This window comes from Rhineura floridana, chromosome 2 (genome assembly GCF_030035675.1).
Source record: "Rhineura floridana isolate rRhiFlo1 chromosome 2, rRhiFlo1.hap2, whole genome shotgun sequence".
NCBI lineage: Eukaryota > Metazoa > Chordata > Lepidosauria > Squamata > Rhineuridae > Rhineura > Rhineura floridana.
Genome location: NC_084481.1, coordinates 103,504,090 through 103,526,063, shown reverse-complemented (window position 1 = coordinate 103,526,063; position 21,974 = coordinate 103,504,090). Strand labels below are relative to the sequence as shown.

Sequence of the window (21,974 nt, the reverse complement as noted above, 5' to 3'; positions counted from 1 at the left end):
CTTCAAAGAGATTTTGCAACTCATAGGCAGATGAACCTATTCCCCCTTCAAGTGCGGCCAATGGAAACACTTTGCTGTAGGCAACTAGTGTGCTCACAGCCTAAGGTTGCTTATATTCAGTAATAAACTTTTTTTAAAAAGGAAAATGACAAAAGTGAAGAAAAAATAACATCAAAGGTATGAATGTATACAAATGGACTACAAGAAGATGAGCATTGCAAGAGAAATCAGTTTTATTACAGAAAAAAGAGAATAACAAAAAACTTTGTGAAGGGCTGTAGCTGAGTGGTAGAGCATCTGCCTTGCATGCAGAAGGTCCCAGGTTCAATCACTGGCATCTCCAGGTAGGACAAGGTGAGATCTCTGTCTGAAACCCTGGAGAGCTGCTCCGAGTCAGAGTAGCCAATACTGAGCTACATGGACCAACGGTCTGACTCAGCACAAGGAAGCTTCCTATGTTCATGAACAGATGTGTGTTTATCAAAAGGATAAACAAAACACAAAAATGTGGAAAATGGTGTAGTAGTGTTATTAAGGATGTTATTGGAATGCACAATATGCCTTTACTTGGCTTTTAAAAGCTCAACTCTTCAGGATGTTAACACACGATCAGTTTTGATGTAGGCAACTTGATACATATATGTCAATTGCCCAAACATTTGAGGTGATCATGGCACAGCATTCTCTCTCAGTGGAAAGGTCACTGCCCCTTCAGTTAGAGAGTGTCCCAAGTATTTTATAAAATCTCGTAACTGGTGAGTGCACTTTCTTACAAAGAATAGTCACCAGTATAATGACACTCTTTATCTTTGTGGCTGTAGAATCAATTTAAAAATTCCACCTAGACATGAAGTCTATTGTTTGTGAATTCAGGGAACAGTATTATTAGTATTAATATTAGTATTAGTATACTGCCCCATAGCCGAAGCTCTCTGGGTGGTTTACAATTAAAAACATTAAAAACAAATATACTAATTTAAAAACACTTTAAAAAAACAATTTAAAAACAGTATATCCTAGCATAACAAATTTATATTCAAAAGAACACTCTGAGCCAGCCTAATCAACATTTACAGTTTTTTTAAAAAAAGTTCTATTTAATTTAGAGTCTAAATTAGTTGGATGAAATGAAACAAACAAAAAGGCAGGTCCAATAGTCAGTCCCCACTTGTGTAAATTTAAAACAAAATAAAAAAATACTACCATCAAAGCAGCAGCAAATTAACTCCTTTATTTAAAAAACGTTACCATAATAATCAAATGCTTTCTGGGATGACTGGAGGGGTTTGATTATATTATGTAGAGGCTGAAAAGAACCAACACCAAACTTGTCTCTCCTATTTTCCTTACAGCCTCCTTGTTCTGTTTATTCCCACAGAGGCTTAGAGACATTTTTTAAAGCATACAGTACCTAGAAAATGTTTTACATGTACACATAAAAATGCAATGTATGTGTGCAATGAATGTATATTTCTAAATATATGTATTAAACTTAAGTACATTTGCTAAGTAGGTGGGATTGGCTACAGCCAACTCCCTGCCAAGTACATGCTTGGTAGCAAGCAGTGGATTGCTGCTGCAAAAACTGTGAAGCATGTCTCACTACTGGATCTCAGTAGTGGATACTATAGATAGCATGGAGAGTTGTATTTTTGTACCTTTCCCTGATGGTAGAGATTAATGAAATTATAAGAGTGTGAATGCAGGACAGGACTGTCATGTTAGATGAGTAATTTAGATGAAAAGTACCCTAAAGGGGAAATTAATGGGGAAGGTGATTCTCTAGTATCTCCTGGACATCATGTATGTGTGGGAGAGAGAGAAACGTTTTTATCATTCTACTAGTTGATTCAATTGGTTGTTTTCTTTGACCAGTTCCCAACCAAATGGGACTTTGTCCTAGTTTGTGACAATCACAGCCTCGGCAGTAAGAAGGATAGAAACAAAACGTCGTTTCTGCATGAACTGCGCAGCAAAGGATTCGTTATTGAGGTAAGACTGATATTTTCACAAGAAAAGATGGCACCAGGTTCTTGAGTTCCTTCCTGGCTATAGAACTGATGCCAGACTCGGGGGCCCTTCCTGGCAAGAGACGTGTAACCCTCCCTGCCTGGGATGGACTTGATACAACTAGATGATTCATACAGGGGAACTGGCCACTGTTTGGATGCAGTTAACAGGCCCTCCTTTCACCAGCATTGATAGTGCAGTGGCCATATCATTTTGAAGCAATCCTTAATTAGAAAACTAATGAGAATTAGAGATTGCACCAGACTCCTGTGCCTAGTGGGCCTCTCAGTCACCCATGGATCTTTACAGTTGCCTGATTTTGCCAGAAAGACAGAATTGTCAGTCAGGCTCGATAATTTAATCATAAAGGCTGCAGGTCAGCAGTAGAGAACCTCCAGCCCATAGGCCTGATTTTGCCTGTGAGGCCATTCCCCACAACCATGCCCACTTGCCCAACACCTGTTATCATATGACACGTGAAGTGTGGGGCATATATGAATGCAGCTAAGAAGGAACACTTGGGAGATTAAAGTTGCTCCCCAGTGTTCCTTTGCAAACTGGGCTGTCTGTCAATGCTGATCAGCTGCCTGGTTCTGATAGGGAGCTCCAGTGGCATCACTGCAGTAGGGAGTTCCCCACCAGGAACTTCCTAGTGCAGCCCTGGGGGCTCATTTTCTGTTTGGAGCAAGCAGTTTGGATTCAAACCACCTTCTCCAAATGGAGATGTCTGCCGCAGAAAACATGTTTCTTTCCTCTTCCCCCAAATGGAGTATTTTTTCTCTGCAGAGGAAGCAGTTTAAATCCAAACAGAGAGGAAAATGCTCCATTTGGAGGAAGAGGTTTGGATGTAAACTGCTTCCAATCCCCCCGCCCCCCAGAGAAAAATGCTCCACTTGGACAGAGCAGTTTGAATTCAAACAGCTTCCTCCAAAGAACTTCAAAGGGGCTTTCTGTAACTACTGATCAGTGATTACAGGAAGACTTTTTGGCTATGGGAGCATGCCTTCAATGAAAGCACATCTTCAAATGAGACCTAGGTATTGCATCAATTTTTTAAAAAATGGAAATGCCTATCCAGTTCATTTCACAATCTGTGGTGGACTGTTCCTTTCACTTTATTCTCACTATTATTTCTGATGTTTAGACAATTAAAGACATAAAGCTCTTTCATGGAATTTGTGCCCCAAGTTGGATCTTCCAAAATTACCAGTTCCTTCTGAGGAATCCTGATTCAAAGTCAAGAGTTTGCTATACAGAGCAACTAGATGAGCAGCAGGAAATGACCACTGCAACAAGGTACAAAATATCCCCCAACCCCACTCTCTGGTATTTTACAAGTGTCAGCCACTATGGCAGGGGTGGGGAACGTCAGGCCCAAGGGCCAAATGTGGTCCTCCAGGTCTCTCTGTCTTGGCCTTAGGCCTCACCCCAGACTATGCCCCTCATCGGCTCTACACTATGCCATCTTTGAGTGCTTTTTCCTGGCTGGAATGTGTCCTTAAACTGTGATAATGCCTTTTGCTTGCCTGGATGGAGGTGTGTGTAAAAAAAAGACCTCTGCCTCTTGAATGGCTAGAATTGCCCGCTGTGCAAAAGTAAGAGTTGCATCTGTTGCTCTGCTCGCTTTTGTCTCTGCTCCTATCACCACCACTGGCATGTGGCCCCTGGAAGGTTGCCCCTTCTGAATTACTTCATGTAGTATTTATTTATATATTTATTTATGACATTTATACCCCACCTTTCTTTCATGATAGAAACCCAAGATGGCTTACACATGGTTCCCAGGCAGTTTCCCATCCAAGCACTGACCAGTCCTGACCCTGCTTAGCTTCAGCAAGAAGCTGGCCTTATGTGCCTTCAGACCATAGCCTGGGTATCTGCTATTACATGGTTTCTCATTTGAACAGAGCTGTTCTCCACATGCCTAGAATGACTCTCCATATTACTATAAATGTTAAGGAAGGCTTGTAGTATGTGCAGTATTCCAGAATGAGCCAAGCTCTTTCCGCTTCTTCTGTGGCTGTGACTCTGGATAAGCTGTTTCCACATGAAAGCGATAGTGGATGATAACCACTTCAGTGTGGAGCAAGTTAATTCTCATCTCACCCATGCTAGTTCTGCGTATTTCTCCACTGCGTATGCAGGCATACATCTTTTCCTGGTATGGGGAAAGTGACGCTTATTATTTTTTATCCATTTAAATGTTTCTCTGCCATTGCTACTTCTCGATTCTTGTGTGTTTTAGGATACGTATTGTCAGCTTTATCTTGCATAATACAGAGATTCAAAGTACTACAGGTATGGGAAGATTTTTCTCTTTGTTTATAAAATGCAATCAATGTATTGTTCCCTACCAGTCTGTTGTTTCTTTTCTACAAGTAAAATTATGAGCATAAGTGCAGTTTACTACACAATCTTGCATTTGTAGATGCTCCCAGGGTCCAGTTCATAGAATCATTTTTGCATGTTGAAGGATGTGTTTACCTCTTATGATGAGTATTAATGGTGCAATCATTTGGCTGCTGTTAAACCTGTGATGAGCTAAGGGGAAAAAAAATTTTTTTACACAAACTTAACTACCAAACTGGATATATGCAAAATAATCTTATGCCTATTTTTCCTTATCAATTCTTGCTTTGCATCAGATGTGTGCTGGTGTAATCAGTTGGCTGTAGTATGAGGCTTATGAGATCTATGAGATCTAGGCTCAAATCCCCACTCAGAACTACCCAATTAATACTTTGCTTTTTAAAACCTGGAACAAAAGTGCCTACACTGAAACAGCAAAATAGATGCTGCAGCAACCAAGACACAATATTTCAAAATGTGGCCACAAATGCCCTTGGTGTGAGGTTTATGAAAGCAGCTATCTTTTTCTTTTTGTTTGTACAAGTCCCTTGGAGGACAGCATGTCATCACTTCCAATGCATCTGTAGCCACATTCTGAACACAGGTTGCAGTAATAGCCAGACTTTCTAACCACTTGGAGCAGCTGTTATAAAACACATCCTTCAACATGCATGTTTTATTGTACGCCGCCTAGAGTGGCCACTGGCTAGATAGGCGGCCTATAAATTAAAGTTTATTATTATTATTATTATTATTACTTTTACACTTTAAAAACAGCCCTCAGACCATCTCATAAAACTGTAAGTAAAGTGTTGTTTTTAAGTGAATTTACTTTAACATGTGCTCCTGTTCAGAGGTACACATGTTGCTATGAGAAGCTGGCTTTTGCCGCTTCATTTCAAAACTGCTGAACAAATATTAGAGTGTCTAGCCCTGGTTTATAGATTTAGAAGTATGTTGTAAGAACTGTGCCTTTTTGTCTTTGTTGTCTTCTTGTTTCTGCTCTGCTATTAGAGAAGCTTAAGCTTCGTGACCTGATAAAGAATAAAGTCTTTGAAACAGCATTTCCTTTACATGAGGAGGAATATTTAAGTGCCAAGCTAGACGTAAAGGTAATTGTATGAATACAGTTAATGTTCATGTTTTTTAAAAATGTAAATATTAGCACTGGAGAACAGGGGATAAGCATCTGGACCACAGCAGGTGGGGAAAGAGGGCTGAACTTTTCCCAATGAAATCTCCCCCCCTCCCCCAAATCCTACTATTTGTATTAGAAGGGAAGATGCCATTGATGTATGGGGCAGGGAGAGGCTAAACTAAATATATCTAAAAATAAATTTTCAAATGGTCAAACATAATCAATAAAAAAAGAGCAGAATCGTGGTAGATGTATTAGCATCTCTGTTCAGTATTGAACTCACATAATCTCTGATCACTGGCCATGCTAGTGGGGTTGATGGGAGTTGTAGTTCACAAAATCTGGAGGATATCAGACTGGGGAACGTTTGTATAGTCTGTACAGAATTTTAATATGTGTAACCATGCTGTTATATTCAGAGAGAGAATCTGGGAAGATTTCAAAAGATTCATTGGGCCCGATGGACAGAAATCCAACCAATTGAAGATATCAGGTAAAGGAAAGAGGATGCAAATATCCTCATCTTGCTAATTATAGTGAAGAACTTCTGTAGTGCAAAAACCCACTGTGGGAAGAGTCACATCATATTAATCCATCTATCAAATTTAAACTTCATATAAGAAGAGAGGAAATTAATTGGAATAATAATCCATCTAGCAAATATACGGCGGTATTCAACTAAATGCACTAGCGGACTGACTTCAACAAGCACAAGGAGATTTCCCCCTTTCCCCTGCATGTGCCCCGCCCCATCCTCAATTCTGATCTGGAGGGTTGGGTGAACCCCCAGAACAGATTTAGTGGGCATGATTGGAGAGAGGGGAAGAACGCTCTGTTGCGCAAGGAAAAATCCTTGCACAGACAGAATGTTTGACTTCATGCTATGTTAAAAACATCCCCTTGTCTCAGTGTAAGAGAGGGGAATTTAACTGGAATAATATGTAAATTGTTTGTCTCCCCACCCCCCACTTAAATTAGAACAAATTATTGGGAGTGGCAAGCATTTGAAATCAATGTGGACAGATGGTGGCAAGCACCTGCTGAAATGGCTGATATTTGTAGGGTGGCTAATCTTTGGCCCTCCAGCTGTTGTTGGACTACAGCTCCCATTATGTCTTACTATTGGGCATGCAGGCTAGAACTGATGGGAGTTGTAGTCCAATAACATCTGGAGACCTGAAGGTTCTCCACCCCGGTTTATATCAAGGCAAGGATTGCTCTTTTGAGAATAGTTTCAAGCTTCTGTGTTTGCCTTTCAGGACATATTTTGGGGAAAAAGTCGCTCTTTATTTTGCTTGGCTGAGCTGGTACACTCGCACCCTGTTCGTAGCTGCTGTGCCAGGCATTATTCTTGTTATATATGGATTAATTAGCTTCCGGTCCAGTCAGGTCAGGTGAGTAACCAAGATGAGCAAAGAAACTTTGTTTATGGAGGCTGGTGAGCTATGTGCAGGACATCTCTGTGTGCAGAGATGTTCCTAAGTATTTACATATCTTCATCTGAGTCTGAGAAGAGTAAGCACCAACAGAATAAAATATAATTTTGTACCATGCAAATATATCTTGGCCCATCTGTGGCTTCTGCTTGTGAGATTATGGCAGGATTATTTTGCCAAATAATGATGCAACAACATTGCTGAAGTTAAGCATGCCTGGGTTTGTCAGGGCCTGGATTTGAGGCTGCATGAGAACGACATGCATTCCTCCTTGATTCCCTCATGAAAAAAAGGCAGAATATACATGTAATAGATAACATACTGGCCTGTATTTGTCCATCTGTGCTGTGAGCACATGGGCAAGATAAAGAATCTATTAGGTCTGGGTACAGCTCTGCCTTGGCCTTGTTGTTGAGGAGAATAAACTGGATTAACAAACCAATCACTGTACACTTTACTACCATTCCTCATTTAGCAAAGAGATCTGTGCAGCCAATACTACTATGATGTGTCCACTCTGTGACCAGAAGTGCCCTTTTTGGCCACTGTCAGACACTTGCACATATGCACAGGTAAGAATAATCTACATAAAATGTGTCTTATTTGTCCCTTCTTGTGCTGCCCTTTAACATTGCCCACTCCTAAGGGAGCAAAATATTAATTGTAGATTTTGGTTGCTTTGTGGAGATTAAGAAGAGCCTCTGTTAACATACACAGAGGCATCAGCGGCATTGTGTCGTTTGCCAATGTAGCTATTCTCTGTATCTATATCTGAATGGTAGTGAACACCTGTTTTTATTTATTTGTTTATTACATTTGTATACCGCCCCATAGCAGAAGCTATACAGTAGGGCCCCACCCATATGGCAAGTTAGGTTCCAGACCCCTGCCGAAAAGCGGATCAGCTGTAGCACGGGGGTCTGGAACCTAACCCGCCGATTGCACTGGAGGAGGAGAAGATCAGCTGTAGCCCTCCTCCGGCGAGATCAGCTGGAGTGTGGGGAGCTCCAGCCCCCCCCCCAGCTGATTGCCCCGCTGGCACTGTATTAGCAGAATGCCGAAAAGCGGGGCACCGAGAAGTGGGGCCCTCCTGTATTCCTTTCAGTATTAAACCATATAAGACTGGATGGATGGGATGTCGCCTGCTTTGGATAGGGTTGCACTTCCTCTAAAGGAGCAGGTTCGTAGCTTGGGGGCACTTCTGGATCCATTATTGTTGCTTGAGGCTCAAGTGGCCTCAGTGGCGCAAAGTGCCTTCCATCAGCTTTAGCTGGTGGCCCAGCTGCACCCCTATCTGGTCAGGGATAGCCTAGCTTCTGTTGTCTATACTCTGGTAACCTTTAGGTTAGACTACTGCAATGCATTATACACGGGGCTGCCTTTGAAGACAGTTTGGAAACTGCAGTTGGGCAGAATTCTGTGGCCAGATTATTGACCAGAACAAGTTGGTCTGAACATATAACATCTGTTCTGGCACAAAACTAATTAGTTTCTGGACTCAATTCAAAGTGCTGGTTTTGACCTATAAAGCCTTATGCAGCTCAGGACCCTCAAGGACCACCTCTCTCCATGTGAATCAGACCAGGCCCTGCAATCATCATCTGAAGCCCTTCATGTGCTCCCTCATGGGAGGTTCAGAGGGCCTTTTCACTGGTAGCCCATTACAGGGAGGCATGCCTGGCACCATCTTTATCTATTTTTAGGTGCCAGGCAAAGACTTCTCTTTACCCAGGCTTTTGGCCTTTAATGTGTGGGGCCTTAGCTATTGGTGGCCTCTTTTAGTGGGGTGGGATTGTAGCCCTGTTCTTTATTATGTACTTCAGTTGTTTTAGTTTTGTTTGTTTTTTATTGATTATGTTTTTTTAACTTGTTTTGATGTACAGTAGGGCCCCGCTTTACGGCGCTTCGCTAATAAGGCGCTTCGCTAATAAGGCTGTCTCAATTAGATGCAATTAGACTAAAGCCCCATTCATATGGCACTTGTTCCGCTTTTACGTTGGTTTTCAGGCATTGCATGCCATTCTATTCAATGAGTTCCGCTTTACAGCAGTTTTCTCTTTACAGCAGGGGTCCAGAACGTAACCCACCATATGAGTGGGGCCCTACTGTATTGATGTGTTTTTAGGTTTTACTGATTGTGTTTGCTTTATCTGGTTTTAACTTGTTTTAATGTAAGTCACTCTGGGCCACTTTTGTGAGAAAAGCAACTAATAAATATAAATAATATGTCCCAATTTTTCAATGGGCACAACTTTTCAATGGAAAATTATTGTTTCACTTTCTTCCTCAGCACACCCAGTGACTTTTTTTTCTCCAGTGGGCTCTCCCTGAAATAGTGACTCTTTCTTATTTCCTGTACAATGTAGATCACCCATTTGCTTGACAACGAAGGAACAGTTCTCTTTGCAATATTCATGGCTATCTGGGGTAAGCTTCAGGGCAGGTTGATCTACAGCCTGTTCTGAATTGTATGACAAACTCTGTTGTTAACTGTGAGTCCTTGTGTACCCAGGACATCCCGACAAAGAAAATATGTTATACAACTTTTATTCTGATAGCAGAATGTGAAATATCTGCTGGGAAAACTTAAAATTTGCTTTGTTTTGAGTACTGAAAACTCAACCTCCTTCACTATAGTAGAGCATTATGCAGATTGACAACAGGGATAGGGAACCTGTGGCCCTCCAGATTATGTTGGATTACAACTCCTACCATCCCTATCAAGTGAAATTACATATAATAATTGAAACTTGGAAATTAGTTATATAAATGACAATGATTTTTGTGTTCTTCAGCTGTGAAGTCACATATTGCCTTTCAGTCTTCACCATTCTGTATGGAGACTGCTTAATAGGCTACTGTAAATTAATGTGGCAGCTCATTAGTTCAAGTTCTTACCACACTGACTGTTTAACTATTGGATTAAAATGTGCTCATTTTTTAAAAAAATCTTTTTTATAAGAAGCAAATGATATTCCAAAATTAACGTATGCAGCATAAACACATCTAAAGAGTATAGCCATATGTAACAATGCATGATAACATCAAATCCCAGATGCAGATGAGGAGAAAAGAGTTCTATATTATATTTTTGTGTTTCTCTGATATTTAGAACGTATTGGGGACCATCCTTAAAATAGCATCTTTCAACTCAGAACTGCAGTAATGGACCTTTTAAGAGACCCTTATCTGTTGACAGTATATTTGGCTGTGGTGTCTCACAGTCTTCAAAATTAATAAAAGAAATAAAGTCACTCCAAGTTGTTGAAAATCAATGTGTTGCCTTGGGTTTCTTAGTGGCTTAAGGTGGCTTGTTAGTTTCTCCATTATTGCCAAGTCCCAAAGTTTGGCATGCCAGTTCTAGATATTCAGTCCTGAAGCATTTTTGTTTGTTTTGTTGAAGCCATTCTCACACTGTGGAACAGCGAGGCTCATTGGGCTCTTGACATGGTTGCCGCAAGCGCCCTCTCCAGCACTGTGGAGCCCGGTTTGCACCTTGGTACACCAGTGAGCTAAGGACAGCGAAACAGGCTGGATGACGGCTAGAGCACAAGTGGCGAAAGACGCGCTGTTAGGCTGATCGGGCATGAGTAAATCATAACCATGCCTGCTGTGTGGCGGTGAGGGCGGTGAAGAAGGCTTTTCCGTATTGTCAGGGGTCTGTTTTATTATTTATTTATTTATTTATTAAACTTGTATACCGCCCCATAGCCGAAGCTCTCTGGGCGGTTTACAACAACTAAAAACAAATACAATTTAAAATACATCTTTTAAAAAACATTTTAAAACACAATTTTAAAATTATTGACATCTACTCCAGCCCTTTGGAGGCCCACTGTGAATTGTTTGCAAGGCACTTTGAGAGTAAAGTTGCTCACCTCCTTAGCAGTCTTGATGCCCCATCCATATCTACTGTAGTCCCCAATGAGGTATCCAGTGCAACATCTGCTGCTACTTCTTGGGAACCGTTTCAGTTGATGCGGCCTGATGACGTGGACAAGGTGCTTGCGATGATGATGCCAGCAACGTGTCCTCTTGACCCTTGCCCTTCTTGGCTTACTAAAGCTTGCCGAGGGGTTTGACTGAGTGGATCCAGGGTGTGGTCAATGCATCATTGAGGGAGGGAGTGGTTCCAGCCACCCTGAAAGAGGTGGTGATCCGACCGCTCCTGAAAAAGCCCACCCTGGACCCATTGGTCTGCGACAATTATCGACCGGTTGCAAATACCCCCTTTTTTAAGGAAGGTGATTGAGAGGGTTGTGGCGCAGCAATTGAAAGTACTCTTGGATGAAACAGATTATCTTGACCCGTTCCAGTCTGGGTTCAGGCCTGGTTATGGGACTGAGTTGGCCTTGGTCGCCCTGATGGATGACCTTTATCAGGAGAAGAACAGGGGAAGTACGACCCTGTTACCCTTACTTGATCTCTCAGCAGCTTTTGATACCATTGGCCATGGTATCCTTCTGGGCTGACTTGGTGAGATGGCTATTGGAGGCAGTTTTACAGTGGTTCCGATCCCATCTCCAGGGTCGTTCTCAGAGAATAGCATTGGGTGATTGTCTTTCGGCCCTCTGGCAGTTATGCTGTGGGGTGCTGCAGGGTACCATCTTGTCCCCCATGCTGTTTAACATCTATATGAAGTCCTTGGGAGCAGTCATCAGGAGATTTGGGGCAAGGTGTCAGCAGTTTGCTGATGATACCCAGCTCTATTTCTCCATAACATCTGAATTGGGAGAGGCCGTGCAAGCCCTGGACCGCTGCCTGGACTTGGTGGTGGACTGGATGAGGGCCAATAAACTGAGTCTGAGTCCTAGCAAGACGGAGGTGCTGTGGGTTGGCGGTTCCCGAGTTCAGATAATTGGTTAGTAGCCTGCTCTGGATGGGGTTGTACTCCCTCTGAAAGAGCAGGTCTGTAGTCTGGGGGTGCTCCTAGACCCATATTTGTCACTAGAGGCCCAGGTGACCTCAGTGGCTGGGGCGCCTTTTACCAGCTTTGGCTGGTAATACAGCTGCGGCCATTTCTGGACAGGGATAGCCTTACCACTGTTGACCGCGCACTGGTAACCTGTGCTCTATGTGGGACTGCCCTTGAGGTTGGTCTGGTAGCTGCAGCTGGTGCAAAATATGGCGAGACTGCTCACTGGGGCAGGGTATCGCCATCATGTCACCCCGCTGCTGAAAGAATTGCACTGGATGCCCATATGTTACCGGGCCAAGTTCAAGGTTCTAGTTTTGGTGTACAAAGCCCTATGCAGCTTGGGCCCAGGATACCTGAAAGATCATCTTATCCCTTATATGCCCAGTCGATCACTGCGCTCTGCAGGTGAGGGCCTCCTGCAGATACCATCTTATCAGGAGGCTCGTTCTTCACAACATAGGAAACGGACCTTTAGTGTGGCGGCACCTACCCTGTGGAACTCCCTACCCTTAAATATTAGACAGGTGCCATCTCTGTTATCTTTTCGGCGGCTATTGAAGACCTTCCTCTTTCAACAAGCCTTTTAAGCTGAGACCTTATTCCAATCTGCTTCTGTGTTGGAATTGCTTTTTAATATGCTTTTTAAAAAAAACAATATGTTTTTTAATCTTTTTTTTTTAAAGCAGAGCTTTTTAAAAAATGTTTTTAAAGTTGTTTTGTTTTAATGTCTTTTAATGTCTGTTTTTATGATGTTTTAAAGTGTTTTTAGTGCTTTTGTTTGCTGCCCTGGACTCCTGCTGGGAGGAAGGGTGGGATATAAATCAAATAATAAATAAATAAATACCACAAGCATAAGCCTAACCAAGTTCTTGGAAAATGCTTCTGCATTATCACCAGCAAATATGGCTGACAAACATAGGCTTAGGTCTTTGACCATGGGGTAGCAGATGAAACTTATCTCAGCAATAACATCATCCCAAAGCACATCTGCCACTACAGATGAAAACAGGAGCCTCTAAAACTTTCCTGTTCTCTCAGGTGTTCGATAGTTGAAGAGGACTCTTCCTAGCAATCTGAAGATTACTGATGGAAGAATGTTTTTATGCTGTGTTTTTTATTTTTAACTGTTCTCTATATTTTTAAAATGTCTTTTAGAATTTTTTTAAAAAAATAATTGTGTTTTGGAATGTTTTTACTGTTTTTTATGTTTTTCCTTTTCTTGCACTGTTTTGTTTGTGTTTGCTGCCTTGGGATCCTTCGGGAGGATGGGCAGGATTGAAATTCAAATAATAATAAAGCCACGTTCTCTCCAGCAATCTGCTAATTTCCCTCACTGGAAGTGGGCCATGTGCACCAGCCTGAGATACCAGTGATGTATAGTTTTAAGAGAATTTTCACATTCATTGGCTGACACCAAGTGGAGGAAAATTTGTACATACTTCACTTCACCCTTGGCACTTCAATAAATTATCATCATAAGTTTAAAAAGTGACATTTACTGCTCTGCCTTATGCCAGAGGTGGTCGTAGACTACAGTGAGTTGTGCTAGACTTTTATATTGGCTGCAGTGAAATGTATACAACATTCAACACAGATCTGGCTAAAGCATATTGTTGATGTCCGTGTCAGGTAGTAGGCAAATGTGACTCTAGAAAACACATTTGTGTTACTTGCTATGGTATTTTATAGTTCCTTATGGGCCTTTCTGAAATTAAGTGCATCATGACTCATACTGTCAAAGGCCCCTTGGAATAGCTGGATTCCTTTCAAGCTATCACATTTCTGTGTTACATTTGTTGGAACCAAGACTTTCTCTGTTTGCTGCACACTGTAAAATGGATTGACCTGTACAGAGTTGAGTTGAGGACCCCTATAAGAGGATGGACAGGATGTTTTTCTCATCCCTCTCCGTATATACACAATTCTATCTTTTCATTTTAAATTTATAGCCACTGCATTCTTGGAACTGTGGAAGAGAAAGAGAGCTACGGTTGTCACTGACTGGAACCTGTATCAGTGGGATGAAGAAGAGGTAAGGTTAATTCTTTCATATTGCCATTTTTTCTATATGTATTTTTTATCCACTATACCAGTCCTACTGTTTATCTGAATGGGAAGAAAGGTCCACACTGCTGTCTCTGGGTGTGAGGAAAATCTCTTCTTTGGTAACTCTGATGTGAGTACAGCCTTAATCATTTGTGTGGTGGTATCCTCCTTGACACTGCAGAAAGAGTAGGGAGATCACACTTTTACCTTATACTAATTGTGATACTGCTTGAAGACGTTGGTAGAAATGTCAAGAATCCTGTAATCCAAGGGTGGCTAACCTGTGGCCATTCAGATGTTGCTGGATTCCAGCTCCCATCATCCCTGACCAAACCATCCAATTTTCCTGACACAGGCCTCCAGGGACTTGAATGTTTTGTTGTGGTATCCAGATGTTTGCTACAGCAGTCACCTGAAACAAGATTACTCTTAGAACCAGTGCTCTAGGTCTCTGCACTCCGCTGTAAGCAGGCAGTGCAGCCAGTACCCATCAGGACCAAAGCATTCCACTTCTGTTCTGGCACTTCAGGTTTGAGTCCTGCCCTTTGGACTTGCCATGACTTCAAGGGTCATGCTCATCATCTCTAGCTACAGGGCATCAATGTCCTCTCTTATATCTATGACTGGCTGTTGGTGGCACTGACTTGAGATCACCTTGCCATTGCACTTTGCCTCCTGGGAGATCTGGGCTTCTGCCTCAACACCAAGAAGTCTTGCCTTCAGCCCTTCAGCATCTTCAATTCATTGGTGCTGTCTCTGAATCTGTTCACAGTGGTGCATTCCTGCCAAATGATGGAGCTGATACCATTGTTCAGCTGGCTACTGGTGAGGTATCTGTATTACACATATGGTACAACATCTACTAATCTACAATGTCTACTGAGTCACATGGTAGTCATGCCATATACCAGTTGCGCATGAGACCACTGCAGTTCTGGTTTGCAACAGTATTTGCACGACACTGGGATTAGCAATCCATGCTTGTGCACTCACTTGCCTCAGTCCATCCCTCACTCCAATGATGGATTGCTTGTCACACTTGCTATAGGATCTTTGGTTTGAGTATTTGGTACTGGAGATCTCTGTGACCATAGACTCTTCTCTCTGACGTTGGAAACCTATTGTCCGGGATGCAGCATCAGTGTTCCGTGAGCACCTCCAGGGAAGAAGATACACATTAAATTGCACTTATTTATTTAACAAAATTGTATAAACAGCACACACACACACACACACACACACACAGAGAGAGAGATACTGTTTACATAAAATAGCATAAAATAATTTATTTAAAAAATCAATAAAATCAACAAACCTTTTTAAAAAGTAGGCATGATAAAACTGCATATCTGGGTAGACTTGCAAACAATGTTTTTAGCAGGTGTTGAAAACAGTACAGTGAAGGCCCTGTACATCAGTGCTCTGGAGCTACTACCAGCCCTCAAGGCACTGTGTGCTCTCTTTCTATTGGTCCACTGCAGGCTTAATACAGGTTGTGATGGACAACACTGCCATCTCTTAAGAGTAAATGGCAATAAAATCACTTACTCTACTCCACTTGGTATCACATTGTGAGACTGGTGCATCTGTTCACCTCCCCCCCCATCAATTCACTAGGTGGAGAACAAGAAGTCTGTTGCAGGTCAAGTTCAGCAGGGGAGATGGGTGTTCCCATTAATTGGGCTTTGCTTCATAAGTGACCGGTGCTATATTTTGCCATTAGGGGAAGCTGGACTTAGACCAGTCTGGTGAACAAGAAGTGTGAAGCATACAGTAGCAGGGCCAGAAATGGAAGAGGCTCTCTGGGGGAAGCTTTCTCATATCAGTGTTTGGGACCATTCTATCTCTTCCTTTCCTGTTCCTCTACTGAATTGGATGGTTGCCAAGATTGCTCAGGATCAAACAAAGTGCATACTGATAATCCTGTGGTGGCCACATCTGGCATGGTTTGTGACCCTTCTAAGACTCTTAAGGCACAAAACTTACCAGCTTCCTCAGCAGAGAGACTTTCTCTGAACACTGGAAAAGTCTTTCATCCACTTCTCCACAACCTGACTCTCATGTCATGGTTCATCAGGAGTGGCAAGTTCTCTTAGCTGGTATTGAATTAGGTCCTCTGGAAGTCCCACTGAATGTCCAGAAGGGCACTGTATGCTTTTGAGTGGGAAAGGTTTTTAAGCTTTGCTTTGAACCTTTCAATCAACTCCCCCAACTGTCCTTTGGACACTGTGTTAGAGTTATTTGTGTCCCTATATAAAGGAGGCTATTTTGTCCTTATTTATTTGGTGGCTGTTTTTGCCAGTCATTGTCTGGTTGTCTCTATTTTCACACTCATTGTTGGGCACTTTCTAAAGATATTTTCAGACCAGCACCCTCTAACCACATAGTGGTTGCCAATGGTACACAGCTCATGTTGCCACTGTTTGAGCCAATGATGGTACATGATCTATGCCTGTTATTGCTCACGGTGACATTCTTAGCGGCCATCACTGTGGTGCAGAGAGCGAATGAGCTGTGTGCTCTCAGATGGCAGAAAAGAAAGCATATTTCCCTGCCACCGTTGTATCAGCCAATGGAGTTTTTTCAAATAATGAGGGACCTACTTGGTACTCATCTGACAAGTCAGCCTGCTGTACCTTTGAAGGCTCATTGAGACTACTTGGCAGTACATTTTGCAGATAAATAGCTCATATCTGCACTGACTTGGATATCATCATCTTATTTGTATGCTGTCTTTCCACACAAGAAAATGTGCTCAGGGCAGTTTACAACAAAGAGAGCAGCAATACATCTCAAAATCAACAATTGCAAGAAAAAATTCATAATAAGAATAATGAAACAGCAACATAACAGCAAATATAATGCAAACAAAAAACAACTTTTCAATGCTATAAATGTAACAACATTACATATCCTGGCAGGCAACATTACAGTTTAACAGAGGTGGAGATGGATGTAGCCATGTCACCATCTGCTCATATTGTTGTGGATACTTTTTCAACTTGTGCATCCTGAGGATGCTGACAAGTTGCTTGAGAGATTAAGACCTACCACTCACTTCTTGCTAATTAGTGAAATTTGTTAGGTCTGGACTTATACCATGGACATTAGAGGTGGTTAATGGCTCATTGAGAGATGGTGCAGTTCCTGCTGTCCTGAAAGAATTAATTGTGAAACTACTATGGAAAAAGGCAAGCCTGGATCCTTTGGCTTTGAAAAAATAGTGCCAAGTTTCAAAGTAACCATTCTTGAGCAAGATCCTGAAGTAGGTGGTATCCTATCAACTCCCAGACAGTCTTGGAGGACACTGAGTATTTAGATACATTCCAATATGGTTTCCAGAAACTGCCTCTGTTGTCCTGGCGAATAAGTTATGCTGGGAGGATTGACAGGGTCATGTGACCCTGTTGGTTTCCTTGGACCTCTCAGTAGCTTCTTATTTCCATCAACTTCAAAATAATGACACTGGATCCTGTGTATTGCGTTTGGGAACAACTGCCTGGAGAGCTGTTGTCAATTAGAACAGACAATACTGGGCCAGGCTCAGTGTAAGACAACTTCATATGTCAGTAACTGATGTCAAGGAGACTAAATTGTTTACAACATTTGTTAACAGGGACGATAAAATTGTGCAATTACAGGATAAAAGTAGGCTTGAGTGTATCTCAGTTATGAAGGAAAAATTGTCCCAGTAGGATCTGCAGACAATTTGACACAGATGGCTAAGATGGTTTCACTTCCAGGTCAGAATGGATAAGCAAGTCCAACAGTCAGCATTCTTTTGGTGGATTTCAGTAATAGCTGGAATACTCATCAGAGCTGAAATACTCCCCTCCCCAAATTCACCACTTTGTTTGCAGGTTGGGATTGGGGGCATCTCAGCCATTTTGTGAGGGTTCTTGCAAATGGACAAGGTCAGAGCTAAACTTAGAGTGCTACTCACTTCACATTGTTGTTGGATGTTGTGGTTTGTTTGCTTTTTAAACCTGCAAGATACCAGAATGAAGGCAGGAAACATTGCCTTCACCCTAATGTTGGTTTCAGTCATCATCACATAGCCAAATCTTGTTGGCTACAGATATCATCACAAAGGCAAACTGGAGTAAGGGAAATGGCTCCTCTCCCCATTCTAGCATCTTGCATCCAGCATCTGCAGCAAATGTGATTGTTGTTGCTGCCAGAATCACAAAACAGCTGAGCTAAGAGGGATGGTGTTCATGAAGCCTTTGCCCCCCCCATAGCCACACTTTTTGAGCCCCAAAAGTGATGAGCTACTGAGTCTGCCTTATACTTTAGTGAAAAGCATAATAAGGATCTGTCAGTGTGACTGTATCTCTATCTCTAGGAGGACCTGGCTATGGAACTCGCCTATAACCCAGAGCTTGATCCCCAGCTGTATAAACATTCTTACATCCGCAGCACTATTGTCCTCATCTTAGTTCTGCTTATGGTATGTGATTATTATTTTTGTGGTGCACTTCTGGCATGCATTTTAAACATTTGTTTGTTTATGGTGTATTTATAAGCCACTCTGCAACATAAGGCACAACATCCTTGAGGAGATTGGAAAAGTCCCTTGCAGAAAAATGAGTATTTCAGGGGATTTCTTGAGCTTCTTCATTGATGTGTCTTTCTAGAATAATTCACCATGGCAAGCATCACATATGTTCTTTTCCTTGTCTGCTATAAGACCTTGCAATAAAGTTTTGACTGATCCCTCCAGAACGAGAGAGCATATAATTTGAGTAGAAATTAGAAGGATAAATACAGTCCAGGCTTCCCATTGAAGAGCAATCAACAGTATTATTCTCAGCCATTTAAAGCCTCAAAAAAGATTTTTCTGACCAGTACTAATTAATGCTATCTGCAGGGATACTGTCATGATTGTAAACTGCTTAGAAGTTTTATTTACAATTTAAGTTGTATCCAAGTTCTGTTCAAAAAAATTAAATAAAGTTTAAAAACTAGTGACCACTGCATGTTGGTACAAGATTTTAGGTATTTTCAGCCCCCATTCCACAAACATTACACCTGACATAATATTCAACTGGCACACCTATACTTGATTAATAGTCCTTCTCTCTTTCCAGGAAACAGGGATCTGTGGTTTTATGTGGGGTATTGGGTATTTCTAACAGAATTCTTGTCACCATCATCCAACTAGTTTCCAGGATCAAGGGTCCACAAAGGTTGGCTGACCAAACAGTTATGGTCACTAGGACCCTGCCACTTTCCTAAAAGGCAGGTTCTTGTGCTGCACCTCCAAACCTTGGTGTAAGGTCAGGGACAATCCCTGGCTCTAAATATGGAATTAGAGAGAGGGCTGCAAAATCCTTCTGGCAAATGCATTGCATTTCCAAGGTATTTCAAGTACCACAAAAGCAAGCCCTAGCTTTCCTCTCAGCTTTGGAGCTGAAGAGGGGATAGGGATCATCCACATAGTTGTGCTGGGCTTCCGAGAACTAGAAAGGTAGACTTGTCTGGGTGCTGTACTTCAAAGGCGCTTCAAGCAGTAGCAGTGCAAAAATGACAAACCTCCTTCTCTAGAGCTGGAGTGGATGGCTGGGGCTTGTCATTGTTTTTTGGCACTGTATTTCCAATGTGCTTGGAGCAACTCAGGAATGCAACGCCAAAGCATCAAGCCACAACTTTCCTCTCCAGCTCTGAGCTTGAACAAGCGGGAGATCTTCCCCACAGCTCCACTGTACTTCCATGTGTTTCCTAAGCACAGCATAACTGCAGAAGAAGTGTTGCCTGCCCCCTTCCTATCTCCAAAGTCTGAAGGATGGCTTGGTTTGTCATGTTTACCAGAGGGCAGTGGAACACTTGCTTATGGTAAGTATGGTGAGCAGAATTAAGCTATGATAATGTGGAATTAAACCAGTATGTTTGTTGCATAGTTCCTGGGGATTGTCTGCAGGAGTCATCTAATAACTGTGGGTTAACATCCCCACTGCTCTAGGACAGGCAGGATCACAGGGTACCAAAACAACTGCCTCAGCCAGCTCCTTGGTCTCCACCTCTGGTTCCTTCTCTGCATCGGCACAGGACAGAGTTTTTCTAAGTTCCTGCTTCTCATTTCTTCATAGTTTTTTATTCTTGCCTTACCATCTCCTGGTTCCTTATTTTGCCTTTCATCTGCTAATTTTCTGTATTCCTCTCAAAGGTTTTGTTTTTTAAAGCAGCAAACCCAGGAGAAGGAACAAGCGGAATCTCCAAGGATGCCGCTGCAGTTCTCCCTCAGCTGGAGAGTGTTCAGGACACAGCTGAAGCCTCTCAGTCGGTTTCAGGGAGTGAACAGGAGGCTCCCCTCCCCCTTCGGAGAAAAGACGCCAGCGACTAGTGCAACGATGCTGCCAGTCTGGCCGTTTAAGACAGCAAGTTCTTGGGAGCCGGAGGGCTGGTTACCTGCACCTGTCTTAGGGAGTGGGATTTAAAAGGCAGCTCTTGACTTCAGTGGACTGCTGACTACAACGTTGGTTGTGACCTCCACACTAGACCCAGATTCCAGAACCCAGACCCTTGGACTGATTTCTTGGCTAACCGGACCCGGAATTCCCCCTCGACTTTGCTTCTTGGACACTGACTCGGCACGTGTGCTCGGAAAGACTCCTCTGATCTTCCCTCATCTCTTCCCCATTATCTTCCTGGCCGTAACCCAGCCAGCTGCTGGCTAATGAGTTTACAGGGCAGGATAGAGAGGCAAGCTCTGGTGCTGGAAGGAACTGGTCCTTCGTCAGGAGCTACAAACATTAAAACAAACTCAAATCACTATAGTGAAGCCAACACTGTGGTCTTGAACATAAACAAAATATTTTAGAAACCACACTTCATATGACTCATTTAACAAACATTTAAAAGACATTTTTTAAAAAAACTTTATTTAAAAAAGTTGTCATGTGTTATCCTAGAACTTTGACATGATACTGACAACTTAGAGAGCTATAATGTGTGACTCAGAAGAGACAGAATCTTATACTGGTCGTGGCAAAACAGCTTAAACATAACACTTCCGACCCTCCCCCAGGAGAACAGAAGGGAATAGCCTGACGACTTTTTTAAACAAAGCTTTTTTTTAAAAAAAAATGTCTTTTAAATGTTTGTTAAATGAGTCATATGAAGTGTGGTCTCTAAAATATTTTGTTTATGTTCAAGACCACAGTGTTGGCTTCACTATAGTAATTTGAGTTTGTTTTAATGTTTGTAGCTCCTGACGAAGGACCAGTTCCGAAACGCGTTGAGCTTTTAATAAACTTCTTCTAGCACCAGAGCTTGCCTCTCTATCCTGCCCTTTGTTTGGTGCTGTTCCCTTTTGTTTCTGCTAATGAGTTTACAGCCCAGCTTTCACCCTGTCAAAGCTGACAGGCTTCCATCATTTGTTCATCATTATATAATTTTCCAACCTGAAGCCTTCATGTGATTCTGAAAGCACCAGCCCAGCATCCCTTTGATTTCCTGCTATTTCACATTTGTCATTTAGGGTTCAATTTTTAGTTGTAATTACTTCTGCTAGTAGTGTGTCCAAACTTGCCCCCTCATCAGTGAAGGGTTACCTGTGTATCTTTACCAAGGACACAGTTATTCTTTGCCTAGTTCCTTCCTTACTCTCAAAAGTGAACTTCTGTATTTCATAGGTCACAAGAACTGATCTTACCGATATTCTGCCCTAATTCTCTCATTCTTCTGAGATGGTGTGGCATAAATTAAACCTGTAATGCCCTCCTGACATCTACCTTCATAAGCCCATGCCATTCTCAAAATCAGATTCTCTGTTTATTTCTTTTGATCCTGCCTCTCTATGTCAGAAATGTAATTGATCCACGTTGGCCTGCTGGGTTCGTGCTTGCATTGACAAGGCCTATAAACATCTTATATCATCTCTGAATATTTTAGCTCCTTCTGCTAGGGTGGCTGAAATTTTGACTGTCTTTTCTACAAATGCCTTCTTAGAGGATATCTGCAGAGCTGCTACCTGGATTTTCACCAATACCTTTACTAGACACTAAAAATTTACCAATATGCTTTGGTGGGTGCATGACAGGTGCTCTAGCAGGTGCTCCTGCTATCCTTGGGGAGC

At 42.2% G+C, this 21,974-nt stretch overlaps 1 protein-coding gene across 10 annotated transcripts in view; it reads left to right on the top strand.

The window, feature by feature from the left end:
- Positions 1-21,974, top strand: part of ANO9 (anoctamin 9) — a 115,676-nt gene that overhangs the window by 58,487 nt on the left and 35,215 nt on the right. For all 10 annotated transcript variants that reach the window (XM_061609900.1, XM_061609909.1, XM_061609902.1 and 7 more), the window contains 10 exons: positions 1,876-1,992; positions 3,155-3,306; positions 4,256-4,308; positions 5,374-5,471; positions 5,917-5,990; positions 6,757-6,891; positions 7,409-7,505; positions 9,300-9,360; positions 13,801-13,883; positions 18,243-18,347. In XM_061609900.1, coding sequence (XP_061465884.1) covers positions 1,876-1,992; positions 3,155-3,306; positions 4,256-4,308; positions 5,374-5,471; positions 5,917-5,990; positions 6,757-6,891; positions 7,409-7,505; positions 9,300-9,360; positions 13,801-13,883; positions 18,243-18,347 — 975 coding nt within the window. The remainder of the gene's footprint in view (positions 1-1,875; positions 1,993-3,154; positions 3,307-4,255; positions 4,309-5,373; positions 5,472-5,916; positions 5,991-6,756; positions 6,892-7,408; positions 7,506-9,299; positions 9,361-13,800; positions 13,884-18,242; positions 18,348-21,974) is intronic.